The sequence below is a fragment of the Mastigoproctus giganteus genome, chromosome 13 (genome assembly GCF_048544385.1).
Source record: "Mastigoproctus giganteus isolate SK-2022 chromosome 13, ASM4854438v1, whole genome shotgun sequence".
Lineage (NCBI taxonomy): Eukaryota > Metazoa > Arthropoda > Arachnida > Uropygi > Thelyphonidae > Mastigoproctus > Mastigoproctus giganteus.
Window position 1 is genome coordinate 70367573 of NC_143587.1, and position 24070 is coordinate 70391642.

The 24070-nt window shown below is 36.2% G+C and overlaps 1 protein-coding gene across 1 annotated transcript in view; it reads left to right on the forward strand.

Annotated features, from left to right (window-relative positions):
- The window catches only part of LOC150076150 (sortilin-like), a 207185-nt gene that overhangs the window by 79825 nt on the left and 103290 nt on the right, over positions 1–24070 (forward strand). Inside the window, exons 7-8 of the mRNA XM_090387580.1 lie at positions 11681–11757; positions 17870–17961. Of these exons, the coding sequence (XP_090243706.1) occupies positions 11681–11757; positions 17870–17961 (169 nt within the window). The remainder of the gene's footprint in view (positions 1–11680; positions 11758–17869; positions 17962–24070) is intronic.

Genomic DNA, 24070 nt, shown 5'->3' on the forward strand with positions numbered 1-24070 from the left:
AAATTAATGCTGTGAAAGATGAAATGAGAATTTTATCAAGTCCCTTCTGGTTATTAATCCTCATTGATAGTCAGCTATTTGTTTATTTATTATTTAATTTTTTTTTCTGACAACATTTCTGCTCTTGTTGCAATTCATGTTGTCTCCAGTAAACAGAAACAGTAATTAATGCTCCCCCTCATCCTTACCAGAAAAAATCCTTCAAGTTATATCTCTAGACCAGTGCTTCTCAAACTTTTTTAGATCACCCCCCCCCCTAAAAAAAAGTCCTCGCCAGGGCTTTTTTTTAGCCAACCAATATAAAGTGAAGCTAAATACCTGAAATGAATATTTGTCTTTTTGCCTCCAAAAACATAAATGCAGCCCTGCATGTATGAATTATAAAGAAAACTATTACTGCACTTTATTTCTTCTTCATAAAAAAATTACAGCTACATAAATAAAGTCAGTTATAGTCACTTAAATTAAGTCATAAAAATTAAAGTTAATTACATAAATAAGTCATGATATTAATGGAAATAGTTAATTATATTTTAATATTTAATGCGATGGATGAGCTTTGTGGAGATTTATTAGCTTATCAGTATTGGGTTTAATATCTGTAAGTAGAAGTCATAAATCGCCACGTTTAACAACATCCAGACAATTTCTTTGTTTTGTCAGCAATTGAGATACAGCACTGAAACCGGTTTCGACTAGATATGATGTTGGAAAAGAAATAAGTAATTTTTTTTTTACAATTCCCCACAATGCAGGATAATGGTCAGGGATTTTCTTTTGTAACCAAAATTCCTTATATGAATTTTGAAATTTTGGCTTCAGTTCAGCTTCATTTTGTAACTCAATCAATTCTTCTTCTACAAAACCATCGTCATTATTTAAAAAAGTATTTATAACCCAATCTGGAATTTTCAAATTAAGATCTTCAAACCTTTCCTGCATATCTCTGTGCAACATTTCTAGATGATTACAAAACGTTAGTAGAGTTTCATCAGCTATTTTTTCTTTTTTCTCTATTTCCAACAGATTTGGAAATTGATACAATTCACGTCATCCTATGTTGCGCATAAAAAGCTTTAATTTTGAAATAAATGCTGAAATTTGAGTTTTCAGCCTTAATAAGAGTTACATCTTGGCCTTGTAAATGTAAGTTCATTGAGTTGAATCTAGTAAATAAATCTGCAAGATAAGCAATATCAGTTTTCATTTTCTTGAGGTCATTACTAAGGTCGTTCCTATCTTCAAAAAACTCGAGAATAGTATCAAAGAGTTCATAAAATCTGTTGAGACAGTTGCCTTTTGACAACCACCAAGGGGCCCCGGGTGCCAAGCGTTTCCGTGGCCAAGCGATTCTCGTGCGATAGAAAAGCGTTTTTTGTAAGCGACTAGGTTCTATTTTGTTTTCTCCCTTGATTATTAAACTTTTTCTTTAAGTAGCCCTTTTTCTTAAAAGCACTAAGAAGAGAGCCCAGAAGAAGGAAAGAACCTTTTTCTTTAATTAAATTAGTCTTACTAATTGTACTAACCTATACGCTTGGCCACAAGCGGCACTGCTCCTGCCTCCCCGTGGCGGGGCCGGTAATCTGGGTGGTAAAAATATACCCCCAGGGCCAAAAGGAGCTAACATGGATACGAGTAATTATCCACCTTTAGAGCCATCAAGCTCAAGGTCAGAAATTCCTGACAATGACCGTGACACTAACCAGCCCAAAAGGTTTAGAAGGGAACCTGAATGCCATGAAGAATTACCAAATTTCTTGGTGATTCATTCCTTATCCTCCCAACCTGTAGGCAAATTGTCACCATTTTTGATTCAGAAATATTTGGAATCAATTACTGGATCACCAAAAATGGTGAAAAGACTACAATCCGGAGATCTCCTCATTGAAACTGCCACCGCTAAACATTCTGAGCGGCTCTTAAACACAACATCATTTTGTGGGCTCACAGTATCAGTAACTCCACACAGAACCTTAAATTCATCAAAGGGTGTAATCAGTGAGTGGGACCTAATTACAGTCTCCGAAGAAGAGCTACTTCAAGAACTAAGTAGTCAAAAAGTTACAAATGTGAAACGGATTATGACTAAAAAAGATGGAAATCTCACTCCAACGAGATCCATCATTTTAACATTCAGCACGCCAGACTTACCATCCTCAATTAAAGCTGGCTATTTGAATTGTCGTATAAGACCATTTATCCCAAATCCCGTTCGCTGCTTCAAATGCCAGAAATACGGGCATTCACAGCAGGCATGTAGAGGTGAGGCCATATGTCCCATCTGTGGTTCTAAAGATCACACTCAAGCGGATTGCTCTGTCAAAACCCCTGTTTGTCCAAATTGCAAAGAAAGCCACCCAGCTTTTTCCAAAACATGTGAGCTATGGATTACAGGAAAGAAAATTCAAAAGTACAAAATAGAAAATAAAGTCACGTTTCCTGAGGCACGTAGACAAATTATGTCGACCCTGCCTAGTAGTCGTTCCTATGCAGCTCGCACTCGGAACTTCGTTTCTACCGCAGCTCAAACAGATGTATCAGTTCCACCTAACACCTCTCTAGCGAGCTGGCTCAAATCTACGCTTTCAACCTCAAAGAAAGATAATCCTCCAAAAAGAACTAGCGAAGCCACAAACACTCCAATCAGCATTCCTACTCATACCCCATTAGTCCCAATTGGAAAAGAACAATTAAAATCTGAATCAGTCTCTAAAAAAACGGAATCTCCCTCCAAAAGCATGGATGTAGATGAGCTGCTAGACAATGAGGAACCTATTCTAGAACTCCATGCAGAGGACACCATGGATACTGGACGCCCCACATTCTCAAAAAAGGACCGGAAAAAATGTCCCACGTACAGAAAACAGTCAGATGAATCACCCTCAGGTAAACCTAAATAATGAACAATATCATACAATGGAATTGCAGAGGACTAAGCACTCATTCTGATGACGTAAGAGATTTAATAGCTCAATTTAATCCCATAGGCGTATGCTTACAGGAAACATTCTTGTCACCTCAAGTTTTGCCAAAATTTTCAGGTTATACCATTTACAGACGAGATAGGAACTCGGTATCACCTGCACGTGGAGGAGTTGCTATTCTTGTTAACGCTAGCATACCATCTAAGCCGATTCAATTGAGAACTACCCTAGAAGCTGTGGCAGCTCGCCTTGCAGCTGGTACGTCATTTACCATTGTTTCTATTTATATTCCGCCATCTGCACCACTTCTGCTTTCAGAACTTAACAACCTAATTGCACAACTGCCAACTCCAATTTGTCTTTTTGGTGACTTTAATGGACACCATCCAATGTGGGGATCGGCCACAATGGATATAAGAGGCAAATTGATGGAGGAATTCATGCATAATAATGATCTTAATTTATTAAATTCTGGATCTCCTACCTACATCCACTTAGCAACCGGATCTGCTTCCGCAATAGACTTGTCAATTTGTTCACCATCCATATTTCCAATCATGACATGGTCGGTATTAACCGATCCCTTCAACAGTGATCACTTTCCAATTATTTGCTCTCTACAAACAGGGGTAACTTCAAATCCTGACCAACGATCCACTTGGCAGTTTAAAAAGGCAAACTGGGGTGGCTATTCTGCCCAGATACGTTTAGACAGATTTTATGTTCAAAGGCAACATATTGATGATGTCAACACTTACATAACCAATCAGATTCTGACTGCAGCTAAGGCCTCCATTCCAAAATCCACACCATATCGAAAACACAGAAATAACTGGTGGAATACAGATTGTTTAATTGCCAAACAGGATAAAAACCGCGCCTGGAATCATTTCCGCAAGTATCCCACCACTACTAACCTAATTGCTTTTAAAAGACTAAAAGCAAAAGCTAGACAAGTTAGGCGGAAAGCGAAACGGGATTCATGGATTGCTTTTGCCTCCACCATTACCAAAGACACGGACACACAAGTCATCTGGAAAAGAATACAGGCACTAAATGGCAAATTTGCTCGGCCGCCCTCTCCGATACTTCATTGGAAAGGGAAAGACATTTCTACTCCCGAAGAAGTGGCAAATGCATTAGCAGAATCATTTGCAAAAATATCAGCTTCTGCCACCTATGCCTCCACCTTCCAGATAATCAAAGCAGGTGCAGAACGGTATAAAATTAACTTCTCCACGCGCCGTTCATTCCCGTACAACCAACCGTTTACGTTAACAGAACTTCAAGAATCATTAAACAGATCTTCCAATAGTGCTGCAGGTCCGGATGGAGTTCATTACATTATGTTAAAGCATTTACTTGAAGAAGACTTGAGAACCCTATTAATTTTTTACAATCGGATCTACTCTGAAAATGCCTATCCATCTTCATGGCGCCATTCGTTCATTATCGCCTTACCAAAACCAGGGAAAAATCCTTCCTGTGTTGAAAACTACAGGCCAATATCTCTTACAAGCTGCATGGGAAAAATTTTCGAAAGAATGGTTCATACTAGGCTCACTTACATCCTAGAGTCAGAGAATCTCCTTCCAGATCACCAATATGGCTTTCGAAAAAATAGATCAACCCTAGATGTGCTCATTAAAGCCGAGTCTCATATCCGGAATGCCTTTGTCATGAAACAACATCTAGTCATGGTAAATTTAGATCTTGAAAAGGCATTTGACACTACATGGCGGCATGGTATTATTATGGACCTTTACCATCTGGGGCTTAGGGGTCATTTGCCAGAAATAATTCAGAATTTCCTGCAATTGCGCTCTTTTCAAGTCCGATACAAAAACGTCCTCTCTACATCTCACATTCAGGAAGAGGGAGTCCCGCAGGGATCAATACTCAGTCCAACACTGTTTTCAATCCGAGTTAGCAGCATGACCCGAGATATCCCAAAAACTGTTCAAACTTATATGTATGCAGATGATCTTGCCATTTCCTGTCAATCCCAAAGTATGAATACCATTGAACGGCAGCTACAACTTGCCATAACCAAAATAGAATCCTGGACTTCACGGAACGGTTACAGACTATCAGAAAATAAATGCACTGTCACTCACTTTTGCAAGAAGCGAGCTCTCCATCCTGAACCTGAATTACAAATAAACAATACTCAAATCCCTCTAGTTAATACCGTTAAATTTCTTGGATTAATATTAGACCGCAAACTAAATTTCCAAGCTCACATCACTTATTTGAGAACTTCTTGCTTAAAGCATTTGAATATACTTCGTTCGGTCTCATCTATGTCATGGGGAGCTGATCGGTGTACTTTGCTGCATCTTTATAGAAGCTTAATCCGTTCACGGTTAGATTATGGTTGTCCAGTGTATGACTCTGCCAGGAGCACTACTTTAAAACGGCTAAATATGATCCATCATAGTGCTCTGAGGACTGCGCTGGGAGCTTTCAGGACTTCTCCGATCCAAAGTCTATATATTGAAGCTCATGATCCCCCATTACACCTGCGTAGAAAAACACTACTGCTTCACTACGCTGCTAAGATCCAGAGTCTACCATCGCACCCAAGTTGGGAATATCTCTATAATACTCGTTGGGAAGCCTTCTTTGAGAGCAAGCCAAAAGAAAATAGACCCGCCTCCCTCAGGATCAAAGAGCTTGTTCAGACTTGGAACGTCGATTTAAATGAAATCTTCCAAGACACAACTACACCTGTTGCTCCTTGGACATATGTGTCTGTCTCTCACGATACATACTTCCTCCAGTGGGGGAAAAATATACCTTCCTGCAACATCAGACAGTTACATTCAGCTCATGCTACGGACAACCATGCCTGTAAAATTTATACCGATGGTTCAAAAACTGAGAGTATGGTAGGTGCTGCGGCAGTTTTTCCTTTATGTACAATTTCAGCCACACTACCGCTTGCTTGCAGTGTCTTCACAGCTGAATTATATGCCATTAAGTTGGCGCTTAGTAAGGTAATTGAGCTTTCCATCTCATCTGCCATAATTTACACAGATTCTCTTAGTGCTGTCTCTGCCATAAGTAAGAATTCCTCCATTCCTCACCCTATATTGAAACAGATTCATTCCCAGCTATTTGCTTGCAGTGTGTCCAATCGGTCAATTAGTTTTTGCTGGATCCCTGGCCATTCAGGCATTCCGGGAAATGAAAGTGCCGACTTTGCCGCTAAACATCCTCAACCCGCTCTCTCACAACATCCTCAGGTTCCTTTCTCTGATTTTAAGTCTGTCGTACGCAAAGCCTGCTACAATAAATGGTCACAGGCCTGGAAAAGTGACCCTAACAATAAACTTTACCAGATAAAAGAAGATCCAAAGCTGTGGCTGTCTGGCTTCCGAAGAAACAGACGAGAGGAAGTGGTACTGGCAAGACTCAGAATTGGTCACACTCACCATACTCATCTCTTTCTATTATTGGGTGAAAACCCACCCCAGTGCCCATCCTGTAAGACGCAACTTACAGTCCGTCATTTCCTGGTTGATTGTCCCTTACATTCAACCATCCGGTCAAACAATTTTCAGTCTCTCTCTAAATTGAATATATCACCTGATTTATCTCGCATCTTAGGAAATGAAGCAAATATTGAAGAACTTTTATTATATCTGAAACATATTGGTTTGTACGGAAGCATATAATGTAATTTCTCTAACAATATGCTTTTTGCCAATTAACGCTGAAGAGACACAATTTGGCCTTAGTAGCCCTTGTGTCGTTAAACCGAACAACAACAACAACAACAACAACCACCAAACCTCGGAGTGAAGTAGCAGTCGTTCAAAATCTTCACTGTTTTGATCACAAAGCTTTCGAAATATATGATCATTCAAAGAATATGCTTTAATTTTGTTTATAGCAGTAATAACAGTTTGTAGAGAATTGTGTAATTGATCACCAAGTTTTTTCGCAACTAAATGCTGACGGTGAATGACACAATGAACAGTAATAATATTTGGCTCAGCATTTTTTAAATAAGCCATAAAACCCTTGTAAGGGCCAATCATTGATGGTGCTCCATCCGTTCCACAAGCAAGTACATTTGTAAGTGGAATTTCCCTGTCTTTAAAAAACTTTTCAGTAACCTGAAATATAGACTCTCCTTTGGTATACGTTTTTAGATATCTTGCAAATAATAATTCTTCGTTCAACTTTTCATCTTTTATAAAATGTACATATGCTAGTAGTAAAAATTCTGTGGTTCGTAAAATGTTGCATAGGGTATTTTCTGTCTTTGGCCATTTCTTCTATCCATCTCTGAACTGTATCATTGCTAAGTGGAATAGATTTTATTATATTGTGCGGTGATTTATGTAAAACAGTACTGATAACTTCAGAAATTGCAGGCAAAATTAATTCTTCACCAATTGTATGAGGCTTACCAGCTTTTGCAATCAACAGTGAAATATTGTACGAGGCCCGCAAGCCATCATTGTTTTGTTGTGACGCACAAGAAAACATGCTCGATAATGTTGGGTGCTTTTCAAATTTGTCACGTAGCTTTTGAAAGTAAGACAAGTCATTATTTGCCTTATCTGAATGCACCTTATTTAAGTGCTCATGTAATCTGGAAGGCTTCATAGCCTGTTACACACAATCATACGTATCACCCCCCATCGCCCCTTTCATGCCTATCACCCCCATGGATAATTCAATCCCCCCAGGAGGCAATATCGCCCACTTTGAGAAGCACTGCTCTAGACTAACCTTTACATTAACTCAGTTCTGAGAAATAGCAGTCATGAAGAGAGGGTGTTAGGAAGTTGTGGTGCCTTAAAGAGAATTAGCATGAATATGGTATCTCTTTAAACCATTCCAACAAATTTTGGTCATCTCCAGAGCTGGTCCATTTAAGGAGATGGTTGCTACTAGAAGTTTTATTGTGTTTAGTTCATTCTCTGAATTAATTATTCTAGTCTCGAATTTTTAATCTTCTTCCTTCTGAATTGTGTTATTAGGAGACATACTATAACTTGTTATGTTTTGCATAATGGCTTGATATGACTTGAGCAGTCCAAGTACAGTTCAGTTTAGGTCAAGTTAATAGATGTAGCAAAATATTGTAGTTAATAGTTGAATTGAATTTACTTATTACCTCAGGTGAGTTGTTCTTTAACTTTAATTGATTTTTAACTTATAATATGTTTCTTGCTTATATCTGCCTTCTATACATGAGAGTTGCTTAGAAATAAAAATGTTTGAAATACCTCCTCAAAATATCTGAAAATATAAATTTACATATAAAAGAAGTCAAGAAGTGAGAAAACAAAGTCTGTTTTAAATTTCAAAAGGTAAAAAACAGAATTTGGATATATTTTCAAATGGAGTAATTTTAATTTTAGTTTCACTGGTTGGCTCAAGTGGTAATGATGTAAAAATGTTAAAAATCACTGATTAGATCAAAGATAGACTGTGCAAAAGACCACATGATTTTTTCTAACTGAAAACTGTGAGTGTAGTTTGATTTCTGATTGAAGGGCATGTTTTAGATGTGTTATTTTTTAATTTATAATCATTAATTCCTTCTCTTAAAATCCTGCCTCTTTACCCTTGTGTGTAGTTGTTTCTCTGTATAAATCTCACATCAGTATACTGTGATCGCTGTCACGTTGTGGTTCCTTTCCTTAAAGACCACAAGTTGAATTCTTAATACTCTGAATTACTGATAATAATCAAATCAAGCCTGTTGCTTTCTCTGGTAGCCTTGCTAACATGCTGGTAGAGGAAAGCAGCCATCCAGTAAATGTAGAGTTGTTCTGCTACTGAGTGAGTGACTAATGCAAAAGTTCCATTAATATCTGAAAAATTAAATATCCCATGATAAGACACTCTGATTTGGAGGCTTACTCTATTTGTCTGTAAAGTTGTTTATTATTATTCTCACCACAGTCACTTGGTCTATAACATACTCTTACTGTTATTATTTTTTCCATTGCTTATGTCATGCAAGATTAACTCAGTATTACATTGAGAAATTGAATAATCCCTCCTGTTCCTGTATAATTTGTACACACCATATTCAAATTCTGAAACCTCTGTATCAGAGTGGCACCATGTTTCTGATATTCCTGTATTCCTATAACATACTCCTAATATTATGTTTTTTTCCTTATTGTCATCCAAGATTGACTTGTTACATTCAGCAAATGAATAACTCATCTCTCTCTCTCTCTCTCTCTCTCTCTCTCTCTCTCTCTCTCTCTGTCTGTCTCTCTGTCTCTCTCTCTCTCTCTCCTTCCTGTCTTGTCTATCCTTTCTGTATATATTGTATGCCCTATATTCACATTCTATGACCCCTATATCAGAGTAATACCATGTTTCTGAAATTCCTATATGTTAGCTTTGATGACTTAACCAATACTTCAGATTCATCAAATTATTTACTGTGTTCATAACATTAGTGTAAAAGCAAAGATATGTCTGCCTGTCAAGTATACACCTAGTTACTCTAACATATCCCATATAATTGCATATTCAATGAGGAGACCCCATCTTCACTTTCCAAGTTACTTTATTATCCAGTAGAGTCAATGCAAGTCAATTGCTTATAGGCTATATCTTCCAAAACCATCAGTTTTCAGAATGACTTAACACTGCCTCGATAGTATCAGTAAATATTGTTGTACCCATTCTATCCAGATTTCTTGAGCCCCCTCCCCGATTTATTTCCTTCAAGGGCATTAACTTTTTTCTTCAAATACAGTTTCATCTCTCAAAATGCCAAGTTTTCACATATTGCCTCTCACTCTATTTAATGCATATAGAGGGATCTCCTGTGCATTCTCTTTTCTTCAGTATGTTGCAATATACAAAAGGAAGTCCAGTCCAGAAGTGATATGGAGCTGAAGAAATGACCAGATAGGTGTAAAATATTAACTGATGGAAGCCAGTACACCTTGAGATGACTGTTACCTCATTTCACCATCACACTTCCAGAAATCTGAATTTAGAGCTGTGATTATACATCTTTTTTATTTCTAATAGACTAAATATAGTTGCCTACCAACAGCATTAACTTGTAATTCTTACAAATAATTCCATTTTTCAGATCATATTTCCCTATATAATTTCAATTTCTTGAGCATCTTTGTGCTGTTGCCCAGGGGAGGGGGCAGAGTTGTGGTGGCATGCCTTTGCTTATTTATTAAAGTTATTGTATCTTCCCAAACCAGCAGTTTATATTAGTTTTATTTTTTATATTATTTCAGTATGAATATAATTTTTTTATTTGCACATTTTGGTGGTTTATTTTTAATTTATAGTTATTCATTGAATAATTATTATTATTTTAATTATTTATTCATTTTTCATTCCTTTGTTCCTAATTTTGGTTAAAACATTTCTCTTGTAAAGCCCTTCCCTTGCCTTTATAGAGTGGAAATGATAAAATGTGTCCTTGTTATTTTTACTTCATTCCTCATTTTGGCTTTGCTTAGTAGACCATAATTTTAATTTCTCTGATGAAACCTTCCATTTGATTAATTAACATAAACGTGGTTTTAGTCTGTGCCAATTCACTGTTGAAACCTTCACAATGTTACCATATTCCAAAATTTATTTAACTCATAATATTATAAACTTAGCCCTTATTATTGTCTTTCTGTTTTATTTATAGAAATGTCCTGACCATTATTCTCTGTTTATTAGACTCAGGATTTCCTTATTTTAGATAACTGGCTAGTTGTTTAATAGGTTACTTAGTTCAAAGTTAACTCACTACATTTCTTGCTGTAGTTAATATTCTTCCCCTTTCAACTGCAGTTTGTTGGCAAAGTTGAAGGAGATCAATAAAGTAAGTGACATTTCCACCTATAACTGTACTGGTGTGAATTTCTTGGATATCTTAAGAATTTTAGCCTGTTAGCTCATAATCTTTACTTGCAGAATTGATTTTGGTATGAGTCTTTTGTTATATTATTTTATTCATATGAAACATTAGATAACAGAATCCAATACAAGTCCAGAAGTATAGTTGATGTAATTAATTAATCATATCCTTGTATATTCTTTTCATCACTTTCTCTTAGTTTTGTGTTGATAATGGATACCCAAAGTTGGATGCAAAAAAAAAATTAGTGCAATATTATTTAGCTGAATGTAGCTGTTAATAGAAAATTGGTGTAAGATTTCTACTTTCGGGACTCAATAAATTTGTAAATTTTTGAGTATTCATTACGCAGAATATCCCTCACACAATATACTCTTAACAAATGTCCTTGTCTTACTAGAACAATAGAAATTGTTTCTCAGTGTTAGAAAAAACATTGAGAAATTGTACATTTGTAAATTTACAAATTGAATTTGTAGATTGCATATTGCAAATGTAATGTTGCATATGTTTTCCATAAGTTATGAGAAATATTTAGCCCACTTTATACTTTCGCTTTGTTTTATTCATTCACTTTCTTGAATATTCTCTATTTATTGGTTATTCATTGCACAGCATGAATTAACATTAGCATGGCCTTAAGTATAAAGTTATATTAGGAAGCATTGATAATATTTTAAAATAAGATTCATCATCCAAATTATTCTGTTTTTTTCTGTTTTTCTGACTTTTCATAAAAAGTTTCACTTAAAACCACATTGAAAAAGCCATTACATGTTTTTCGTACTATATAAATGACTTGTGAACTAGAAATAATAGCGTGTATTTTTAAGCTATATTTAGGTGTCTCAAAAAAAATGAATGCTTTTATCGATGTGCATAATTTTAGGTTATGTTGCTCAAAGCCTGCAGAATGGAACTCCTGATGTTTTTGTTTCCAGTGATGGAGGTTACACTTGGAATCAGGTTAGCTTTCTATTTCTAAATTTTCCATAAAAATCTACCAAATTCAACATATCCATAAGTTGAATTCATATTTAGTTAAAATAAAAATGTTGAATAAATAAATAGGACTTGTTAGCATTATTTAACATATTTTTTATTTTAAGAAATATAATTGTAATTTTTTTTATAATTGTGTAAATTATTACTGCTATAAAATTCTTGAATATATTACTACTCACACCTAAGAGGTTTAATTAAAATATAGCTATAAAAGAGGAGAAAAATTAATATGAAAGGGGCACCAGAAACAAACTGAATGCTTTAACATGAGTTGGGGGGGTGAAATGATGCTGTGCATGTGCTCAGCCAGTTAGAGGTATTGCACGTAGTGGTGAAGTGGAATGAGCACAAAAGTAAGAATTACTTGTGCTCGTCAAGGATCAAGCAGTGCCACTTGCAGTACCCCTGTAAGTGGCACTGCTTGATGCCAGAAAAATTTAGACATATCAAAGGGGAAATTTGCCACTTGCCAGCATATAATATATGAGTAGACCTGTCTGTTCAAAATTTACTTGAATGTTTCTGGTGCGTGCACGTTGAGTTTGATGTGCTGGTTTTGTTTTGGATGCAAATAAATAGTCAATCATATTTGCATTATGTGATTGCCTGTAAAACAATTTTTTTTTTTTAATTATAATTTAGCCACTGTTTACTAGGTGATTTTATTTTCATCACTTTTGTCACAAAAAACAACACTTGCTTTTAGTTTTGTGTGAATGCATAAGGGAAGATTTCTTTGACTGGTGTTGATATGTTTGCTTTTTTTCACTTTATTATTGTGAAATATAATGGAAAAATATTTGAACTTTTATTCTCTAAGATTTATTCTATTTATTGTTTTATATAATTGATTTTTGTGATGAAAATGGTGGATAGTAGCAATTTAGAAATGGAAATTGTGGTGGTGAATCATGTTCTGGATTATATTTTAATTTCTGGTTCTAGTTCTGGAAAAATATTTTAAACTTTTTATTACTAATCTGTTTTTCAATTTTTCTGTGGGAAATTATTTTGAAAAGGTTTTATTTTATTTACTCTTGATCTGATTATCAGCAGCAGTTCTTCATTCATTAAGAATCTGAATGTAGAAGACCTACTATGTGGCATTGATCACAGTGTATTGATATGGATTACATACTACCTGTTTACACACACACACACACACACACACACACTATACTCATATAATTGGCACATGATTTGAGTGGCAACATCTTATTTCATGATAGAGGATTGAATGACTAGTAAACCTATCACAGTGTGTTCTCCCCACCCTCTCCAAAAACAAAGTAGCGTGAGTTTTATTTGGTAATTTAATTTTCAGTTTCATTTGACTAAACGCAAGTTATAAATAGGTGACACTTACGTCAAACAGCAGTCATCTTGTTTCAAGGTTTTTTTTTTTTTTTATGAAAACCCCAAACACGAAAGGTATCAAAACCTATGGTACTTAGTACCGTGCATGGGTTGAAGGAGAAGTATGGGGGGGGGATGCCGGAAACTTTGCTCTAGAGACTAAACATGGGTTTCAACACTTCAAGCCTCCAATAAGCAAAGTGGTGGTATTTCACCGGTTGATGAAAGTCATCTACCAATAAAAATAAAATTGCCTCCTTCTCCAGCAGCATGCCTCTCATACCCATCATCTCTTAAGATGATGGGTATGAGAGGCATGTAATAAGACCTGTAAATTTTGTTTAAAACAAATTGCACTTATAATTCCATTGCTGCCTTTTTTCAAGATGCCAATAAAATGCAGTTATCTGAGTGAGGATGTACCTGGGGACATGTCCTGAGGTATACTTTGCTTACAGTGCAACCTAATACCTATTCATAAGATGTGTAAAATTTTGTGTTCTGTTTAAATGTTTGGAACTCTGTTGTAAACAGAAGAGTTTCAAACGTACTGTAAATTAAGGTTGTGGTGGCTGTCTTGTTTCAAGATGGTGGTTCAAAATAAATTATCCCAGCAAGGATGATAGGTGTGTACTTCCCCTCTTACTCCTCCCAGAAAGTATTGCAAATTTAGTCTGGATTAATCTGTAAACAAATGAGTTCTAAACAAATAGCTCTTCCAAGATGATCACCATCTTGTGACAAGATGGTAAATCAAAATAAAAATACTTGCAGAAGAGTGTGCTCTCATTTCCACTCATAAGACCTGTAAATTTTAGTATTATTATTATCCATATGGTGCAAGGAAGCCCCAGTATTTTTGATTCCCTTCTCACTTAGGTGCCTATGAGACTCAACCTCCCATTCATGAGTGACTGAGAATCTCAGCCACCCATGAATGGTAGGTTGAATACACCAGTAATTAACAACTCACTGGTTAAAAGAAAACTTCCTATAATCTGGTATAAACCTTTTTCCCCTATGTCCTCTAGTACTTGAATAATTTATAACAGTGAAAATTTCACCCAGCATTCGTACTTTTTCCTCTCAGAGCCTTATGGACCTCAATTAGCCCCCCCCTTCCTCCAAAAGGTGCCTAGTTACTAAGAACTAGCTCACATATTAAAATTATTTCCTCAAAAAAACACCCTTTTGTTGATCTCACCAAGAATTTTGCATATCTTAAGATTCTTCAATCCTTCAAGAAGCTCAATTTTTTTTTTTTTTTTTAAGTTAGTCTTCATACTTGGATACAGTATTCCAAGGACAGCCTTACAACTGCCTTATACATTGGGAATATGACAACCCTGTCTCTACAAGCAAATGTTTGATAAATCATCAATTGGATGACATAGACCTTCCTTGCAACCTATCTGATCAGTTCAGGGAACTTTGTGTCCACTCATATATGATTTCCAAATCCCTTTTCCCCTTTACCGTTTTTAATTCAACCCCACCAAGTATATAAAGTTACCATTAGCATTCGTAGAGGCATATGATGCAAGAAAGCAAGCTTATACAGCATCAGCCAAAAAAAAAAAAAACCTTCTCATTTCACCCATCCATTAGCTCCAAATGGTTGTCTAGTTCTGCCTTGAATTTATTTAAGCTGTCAACTTCTACAACAGAGAGAAGCCTGTTCCAGCAATCAGCCACCCACTGGCTAAAGACAAACTTCCACACATCCATTCTACAACTGTCTTTCCTCAATTTGAATTTATGGTCCCTCAGGTGATTAATCTGGGCAAGAGGAAGAGTCTATTAACATTGAGCTTTCTCAAACCATTCAAAGCCTTATACACCTCAGTCAGATCACCTCACAGGTGCCTAGTCTCCAGACACTGTAATTTGCAAAACTTGAACCTTTCTTCATAAGTGCAACCCTTTGTTCCATTCACTAATCTTGTTGCCCTTCTCTGTACTCTTTCCAGCAGCTCTACATCCTTCCTAAAATGAGGCCTTCTGACCTGTATACAGTACTCAAGGTGTGGCCTGACCATTGCCTTATACAAGGGGATAATCACCTCCTTATCCCTGCTAGAGTTGTTTTGGGTTTGCTCTAACTTAAGTGTAAGCCCTTGAATGTTGCTGTATTAAAATATAGCTTCCACCCATCATCTTCAAATTTTAATGTGGCCCAGTATACCTTTATTGATGTTATTTAAGAAAAGCAGAAACAACATTGGTATGCTCCTAGTACCAATCCTTGGGGTGTGGATGGGAGTCAGTTGAGTGACTGAATTTCATCTAGTTCTAATTACTAAAGTACCAAGTTGTAATTTTAGATCAGTAGAATCCTTACATTGGAAACTTACTTAAAAAAGACTAATCGCAAGAAAAGGGTGATCAGTTGAGCTAAGATTACCTAATAAATTGACTTTGGAATGCATGCCACAGAATTTACAAGTGAACTCATTATTCACATGTGAATTGTCTATGGCCATTTCCTTCTGGATGATTATATCCTTGGAAGAAGTATTCAAAGTGGATCCTGTAGCAACCATTATTAAAATAAAAATTAAATTAACAAATTATTACAATAAGTAAGCAGATACTAAAATTTATCAACTACTTTTGCTTAAGTCGGTCTGTAAGACAAAAAAATTCCAAACAGTTTCACCTATAACTGCAGTACTAGCTATCACGTTTCAAGATGGTGGTTTAGTATTAGTATTAGTAGTGGTAAATGATGCAAGAAAGCAAACTAATAAAGCATCAGCCAAAAAAAAAAAAAAAAAAAAAAAAAATTCCTTCTTATAGTTTGTCTAGTTTAACTTGAATCTATTTAAACTACCCACTTCCATAACAACAGACAGAAGTTTTTTTCAATAATCAACCACCTGCTGGCTGAAGGCAAACTTTCACACATCTATCCTACCACCATCTTTCCTCGATTTGAATCATGTATATAGTACCTCCTCATGTATATAATCTGAGCAATAGGAAGAATACCATTAGCATTGTGCTTTCTCAATCCATTCAAAGCCTTAAACACCACAATCAGATCACCTCACAGGTGCCTGTCCCCAGGCACCTGTGAGGTGATTTGCAGAACTGAAGCCTTCCTTGGTAAGACCTTCCTTTTGTTCCTTTCAGTAATCTCATTGCCTTTCTCTGTACCCATTCTAGCAAATCCTTCCAAAAATTAGGTCTCCAGAACTATATGCAGTACTCAAGATATGGCTCAACCATTGCCTTATACAATGGAATAACCACTCTCTGATAGCAAAGTTCCTATATATTATTAACAAAACCCCATGAGCTGCTCAGAGAACATCATATCTGACTACACAATTATCCCCGAGTCTTTTTTTTTCCGCTACTCTGAGTGTGTATTTTAATCTGGGATTATTGTTACCCATGTGCATTACCTTGTATTTGTCATGTTAAACTTCAACTGCCATTTCTCAGTCCATCTGTCTAATTTTTCTAGAACTTGTTGCAATAGCTTACCTTGATTACTGTCATTACCCACCCCGTCTACCTTTTTATCATCTGAAAGCTTAGACATTAAGCCTGATATACCTTCATCAATATCATTAATAAATATAGAAAACAACAATGGGCCCAGAACTGAACCTTGGGTCACTCCACTAATAACTAAAGTTATTAGTGGAGTGATCCAAGATGACCCCATTGAGGGTGTACCTGTCAGGTACATCTTCACTGTTGTCCTTTCCCTTAACCACAACAAGTTTACTGGCTGGCTAGTGCCATGTTTGCAGCAGTACTTTAACCATTTTTTCAGACTACAGAGATTATTTCACAGGTGATTTAAAAATTATTCTAACCATGCAAACAGACTAGTTGCATACTTGGTTGTTGATTGTTTGTTAAATCTATCACTAAATATTAAATTAGTGCATCTGACATTTTTTTCAGCAAAAATCACCCTAAAGACTTGAACATTATCTTTAATAAACACCTTTATTTGCAGCAGTAGATTCAGTTATGTGGATGATTAACAGGAAATTACTTCAGTATATAATAAGAAAGGCATTCAACAGAAACTGAATCTCTGTATGAGAGGGATAGAAGTGAGTTTGAGTTAAATTATTAAGTAATCTGGCTCTCTTCATTTGATATTGGATTCCAGGAGTTAAAAACAAGTTTGTTGGGGGGAGCTGTTGTTCTCACACATTTCTGACTGCATCAAACAGTATTCCATGGTAGGGCAGGTTTGTGATGATTTCTACAGATTAAGTAACTGCTTAGAAGAAAAGTATTGCTGAAAGCAAAAGAGAGAGAGAGAGAGAGTAAGGAATAAGATGGTTCCAGGAAAAAATTTATGTAAGCAACTAATCTACTGCCTACAACACGTGCCTCTCATCTTGGGCTTCTGCCTTTAGACACTCTCAAACGGTAGAATCACAGTACATTGGCAAACACAGTAATCTTTGGAAACTGATATTATGTGAAATTTTGGCCATTATTATTATAATAATGTGATAAATTATTTTAAATTAGCTTACCTCTTCAGTATACTAAATTAAAAGAATTTATCCATAATACAGCAAAATTTAAAGTTACTTTATTTCTTTGATAATAAAATATATAAAAATCCTGTTACATATTTTAAATAGCGATAAAATACTTTACAACAGTTATTGAGTGTCATTGCAATTTTTATGCATTACTTAAAATAACATTTTACCCAAACTTTTTGTTTTATTTATAGGCATTAGTAGGGCCTCATTTGTATACCATATCAAACCATGGCAGTCTTTTAGTAGCTGTGTCCAAATCAGATAATGTGACTAAGAGTTTTAAGTAAGTATTAGCTTCCAGTATCTTATTTGTGTAAGTATAGTATAAGTAACCTTCACAATCAAAATTGATTATTCATTCCTGGAAAATGCCAACATATGCAAGACAACTTTCTTAATCACAATGTTATAACATTAGGTTTTTGACAGGGTGGGGGGAGGAGGCTTTATAACATAAATTTAATGCTGAATGCATAAAAACTATATATTTACATTAACATTATTAAGATAGTGAAATATACTTTGTTTAAATTTTAGGTGCTCGCCAGGCATTGAAATCTTATGGTGATTGTGTAATATTATTTTAGTGTACTGTCAGAAGGAATCCATTTTACCTTACAATATGATTTATTTCACTACTAAAGTACATAAGACTTTAAAAGTGTGACATTGAAAGTGTGTGTTTAGCCTCTGAACTTTTACTAATTTTCATTATTATTGGGACTTACTAAAGAGACACTTATAGGAGTTTAGACTTTGTGCATGCAAATATAATTTTGATTTCAAATTGCTGAATAGTTCTTGGCCAGTCCTTATTTATAGGTGGGAGATTTGGGATAGTCCTGTGGGGAGACTGTCTCAAAATGGAGGAGAGTGATGTCTGTGATATTTGTACCCTGATAATGGATACCTGCGGAGTAGGTCACCGGCACTAAAGCAAGAGTGTATGGGATGGGGGAAAGATTACTTAAGCATAGTAAAGTAAGACAAATCATACCTATTCAAATCAATATAGAATTAACTAACAACAAACAAAACAATCAAAATTTTTAATCTTTGTTTTTTCAGCAGAAACAGTGACTTGAATAGGTTTTTATTAAGGTTTTCATAGATGATGGATAGACACCTAACAAATTTTAGAGGTGTGAAAAATGGTAATAAGAGTAACAAACTACAGTACAAAAATACTTATTGAATTATGACTTATTTTATATTTTAAATGAAAATTTTGAGACTAAGATAACCTAAAAATTTAATTTTTACCAAAGGGATTAGTGGAACATTGTTGATAACAATTTAAAATTCAAAAAGCAGGTTTGATAGAAAGGGAAATTAATAAGAGCTGATTTTTTTTTTTTTTTTTTTTTCAAACTCACTGTCAGCTCGTGACAGTGAGTTTGAAAAACCAGTGTACAAAAACCCATTTGGATTTAGTTGTAATGTTTGTGATCGTTTATGGTTTCAATTAGATTTGATACCATTTTCACAATGACTTCATATGAATTACTTCAAAATGAATTTCCTTTACAAGAAGTGAGTACTTTCGTGATGTGTAATACATGTCATACTTCATTAAAAGAGGGACGGATACCAACTATGGCCACGTCAAATGGATTTATATATCCAACATATTCTACTGATTTGCCTTCACTGGATGTTGTAATGGAGCGTTTGATATCACTACAATTACCCTTTATACAAATTCGTTGTTTACGTTATGAACTTGGACAATATGGGATCGTTGGACAAGTAATAAATGTACCAGTTAATGTAAATGTGATGGTTCATCAATTACATAGAGAATTAGATGACGATTATGCCATTAATGTACATATAAAACGAAGACTCATACATAAATCATCATATCTACAAGGATGTGTGCAGAAGAAAATAGTGAAAATATGGTTACAGTATTTGATAAATTCACCTTTGTATAAATTCTGCGGCATTAAAGTGAGTGAAGATTTGTTGGGGCCAAATGATGATAGTGAACAGGAACATTCAGATGAAATTGTGGAACCTGTCAACAGTGATGATGAACTATTGTTAATTCAACAACAAACATTATTATGGCCTGAAGATAAATATTTATGTATAGCACCAGGTCAGAAATCATCTCCAACAAGTTTCATATTTGATATACATACAGAAGAACCTTCTTTTCCAGCCATACACTGGTATTCAAAGAAAGTGCATCACCCCATAAAATTGTAATTATCATCCGAATAGCGTAAGTATATGGCAATATTTCTTACTGATTGCATTAGATAAGATTGACATGCGTAGGTGATGACGTAATATTGCATCAGCTATATAAGCATGCTCTGCAAGAGTTGCAGTCATTCCTTGCTTGTGTCAGGATGGAGAGTTACGTGCAGTTGATGCCACGAAGAAAGTGTCTTGTAATCAGTCGACAGTGAGTAGATTTCTTTCCAAAATCAAGAATACTGGTTCTTCTGATAGAAAAAAAGGAACCAGATGCAAACAAGTCTCTACACCAAAACAGGACTGCATTTTGAAGCATTTATGCCTTAAAAACTATTTGAGCTGAAAATAAAATGGGAAGAACATACAGGAGTGGTAGCAAGTGCAGTAACACTCAGAAGGTGCTTCTTCAAAAATAGACTTGTAGCCCGTTGTCCTAAGAAGAAGCTCCTCCTCACACAAAAAATGAAAAAGGCCCGATTAATTTGGTGTAAGGAGCATATCAAATGGATCCCCAAACAGTGAAAGTCAGTTATTTTCTCGGATGAGAAGAAATTCAACCTGCATGGCTCTGAAGGAAGACAAACAATTTGCCGTAGATGTGGTGAAGAATACCATCCAGACTGTATGATGTCTACAGTGAAATGCCCTACCAGCCAAATGATATGGGATGCATTTTGTATCACGGAGTAGGTCACCTGCAGTTTATAAAAGGTTCCATAAATGCCAATGGATACCTGGCTATATTGGAAGGCTAATTGCTGCCTACTATTAGAGACCATTTCAACCTGCCAAGTAATGCATCTTTCAGGACGACTGCTCCTTGTCATTGGGCAAAAAGTGTAAGTAGGCACTTTTTTAGTTACTTTAGCTTCATTTCTGCATCAGAGGTTCGACAGTAATGTGTTTACATTTGTTACTGGTGAAAAAATTATTGGAAGAACGATCCATTACAACTGTTAGCTGGCCAGGAAACAGCCTGGACCTGGCGCCTCCGTAGTCAGGTGGGAAGGAGCAGCAGTGCGTAGCACATGCTTCTTGATTAGACCGGGATTCGAGCCCATCACCACCAAATACAGAGAATGCCGAAAGGTCAGGGAATGACCACCACATATTCCCGGAGCAATATGGCCTTAGTTGCTAATGCTCCTAAAAACCAAATAACAACAACAAAACAGCCTGGACCTGAATCCTATAGAGAACTGTTGTCATCGTCGGGAACCTGCAGTTGCCAGAAAGAAACCAAAGACCGTTTGTGAACTTCAGGAAGCCATAATTCGTGTTTGGAACCATGAACTATCAGTTGATTATCTTCAGAAATTGATCTTGTCAATGCCTCAATGGTGTGCTGCTGTCATCAGGGCCAGAGGCGGTTCAACTAAATATTAGTTGGCACCTGGTGAACTTTTCATTTTGTTTTCCATTTAAAATGATAAACTGAAGTAAATTGAGGGTTTCTGATAACATTTCAGCCATAATTGTCGTTTTTACCAAAACTGTTGTATAAAGGTTGCAAATGCTCATTTTGGAATATTTTGAGAGCACCTGTCAAATATTACTTAGCTTTGCCTTAACTATTAATAAATATCTTTTGTTTGTATATATATTGTAATGCTAGTCATTAATGTAACATACCATCACGAAAAATGATTAGAGATGTGAAATTCCTATGTGATGCACTTTCTTTGAACACCAGTGTATATTTGAAATACACGAAAATTTAAAAATGGATTGAAAATTACTCCCTTTAAATTCGTAGATCTGATCATCGTGGGGTAACTCCCCAACATTTGTTATATATGGTAATGAAAATTATGTGAATGCGTACTGCAGAAAATTTGCAAATTGCATTTAAATCAGTAGGAATAACAGTTAACATTCATCATCTGTCATCTTTCCGCTATTCCACAGATCGACATATGAAGCCTCGCCACCATGCCCTGTCTGAGTACTTCTCTCCGTCATTGATTTCACTCCGATTCCCTCCTCTCTTAATGATATCGGTCTTTATTATGTCTTGCCATCTCATTCTTGGCAAATGCCTCTCATTCATCCTCTCGACATGTCCAAACCATTTCAAATGGGACCTTTGAATCCTATTCTGGAGTTTTCAACCTAAATTCTCTCCCTAATCACATCATTTCTGATTTTGTTGCACCTTGTCTTTCCAGCTATGCTCCTCACAAATCTCATTTCTGCCCGCTGAATTCTGCTTTCATCCTTTTTCCTCATAGTCCAAGTTTCAGATGCATACATCAGAATTGGTACATAATAGGCCTGATATATAACCTTCTTACACTTCAGTGGTATGTTCCTGTTCCAGATCAGATCTCTTGTCTGCCTATAGAAATTCCCACCCACTATCCTTCTTCGTCTGTCACTCCAGGCTTTGTAATGGTGCTTCCTAGATACTTGAAGTTGTTAACCATTTTTAGCTGTTTCCCTTCCATTGTAATGTATCCGTCAAGCTCACCACTCCTCTTTAAAACCATTATTTCACTCTTCTCCTGAGTGAAAACCAGTTCAAATTCATTGGCCATCCTAGCCCATATATCAACTTGCCGTTGCACTTGTTCCCTGCTCTCTCCGCACAATGAAGAGGTCATCTGTGAAGAGCATGACTTTCATCTGGTCCTGTCCAAGTTGTTCCACCACTCTACATTACACTTCATTCACGACAGCTATGAATAGCAATGGTGACAGGATGCGTCCATCAAACCTAATGTTATTTCGAAGATCTCCATCAACCTCATCATTGTTCTTACTTTACTCACTGTATTGGTGCACATATTCTCAATTATCTCTCCAAGATGTTCCTCTATCCCCAAGTTTCTCAAAACTTCCCACACTTTCTCTCTCTTTACGGCATCAAATGCTTTCTTTACATCCAAAAATGCCATCCATAATTCTCTATTGTGTTCATAACACTTTTCCATCAGTTGCCTGATGCAGAAAATTAGATCTACTGTCGATCTGCCAGGCCTAAAGCTATACTGTTCCTCGGCCATCCTATTTTCAGTTGCTCCTCTTATCTTCTGCTCTAGCATTCTCTCATACAGCTTACTCACATGTGATGTCAGTGTGATGCCCCTATAATTGGAACGCTTTTTCCTGTTCCCCTTCTTAAACAACAGGATGATGAAACAAAACCTTCTTTCCAGTCCTTCAGCACCTGTCTCTCATCCCGGATCTTACGGAACATTCTGTATGTCCACGTTATCCCTGCCTTGCCTGTAGCCTTCAGCATCTCTCCGTTTATCTCATCCATACCAGCAGACTTGCCTGTCTTGATGTATTTCCATGCTTGCACTACATCATTCTACGTTGTCTGTCTGCTCTCTCTTCATATCTTCTCTTTCATCCCCTCTTCTATGATCGACCTGCCTTTGTCCCTTTTGCTGGCTGTCCTGCACATTCAACAGATTTTCAAAATACTTCCATGTTTCTCTTATCTCTTCATCCTTGGTTATTAGGTTCTCATTCTCATCCATCAAATATTTGCTCTGTTCACCATCTCTGCTTCTATTCCTCACCATACCATACAGCATCTTTTTATTACCGTCGATATCGTGTAAAGTTTCACTCCATTCTTCCAACCACAGTCATCTTTCCTTGTTAACTATCCTCTTAGCCTCTCTCTTCATGGTTTCATATCTCTCTTTATTCTCATCATTTCTGTTCTGAAAGTAGGTTCTGAATGATTTTCACAGCCTCTCCCATCCTATCATTCAACCATGGAGTTTCTTTCCATCTCCTTCTATTGCTTATCAGTCCTACTATACGCTATACAGTCTTTGAATGCTTTCAATTCTGATTCCCTGCTGTTCACTACTGTCTTATATACAACCTTCTTGAACTCTTCACTGAACATCGCCCCTTTTTCCTCTTCTTTCAACTTCCACACCTGTAGTTTTCTCTCTCTTGTTACTTTGATCCTCTTCAATTTAGGGAATCTTAAAACCCCAACAACTAACCTGTGATCACTACCAAGGGAGACACTAGAAATGACCTTAACGTCCACTAGTCTTCTGTGTTGCTCTTTATCCACGAGTGTATAGTCAATGAGGGATTCCTGTTGACCGTCCCAACTATATCTTGTCACTTTGTGACTCTTTCTCTTCTTGAACCAGGTGTTTCCTATGACCAAGCTGTTCCATACAGAAATCCAACAGCTTGTCACCATCATC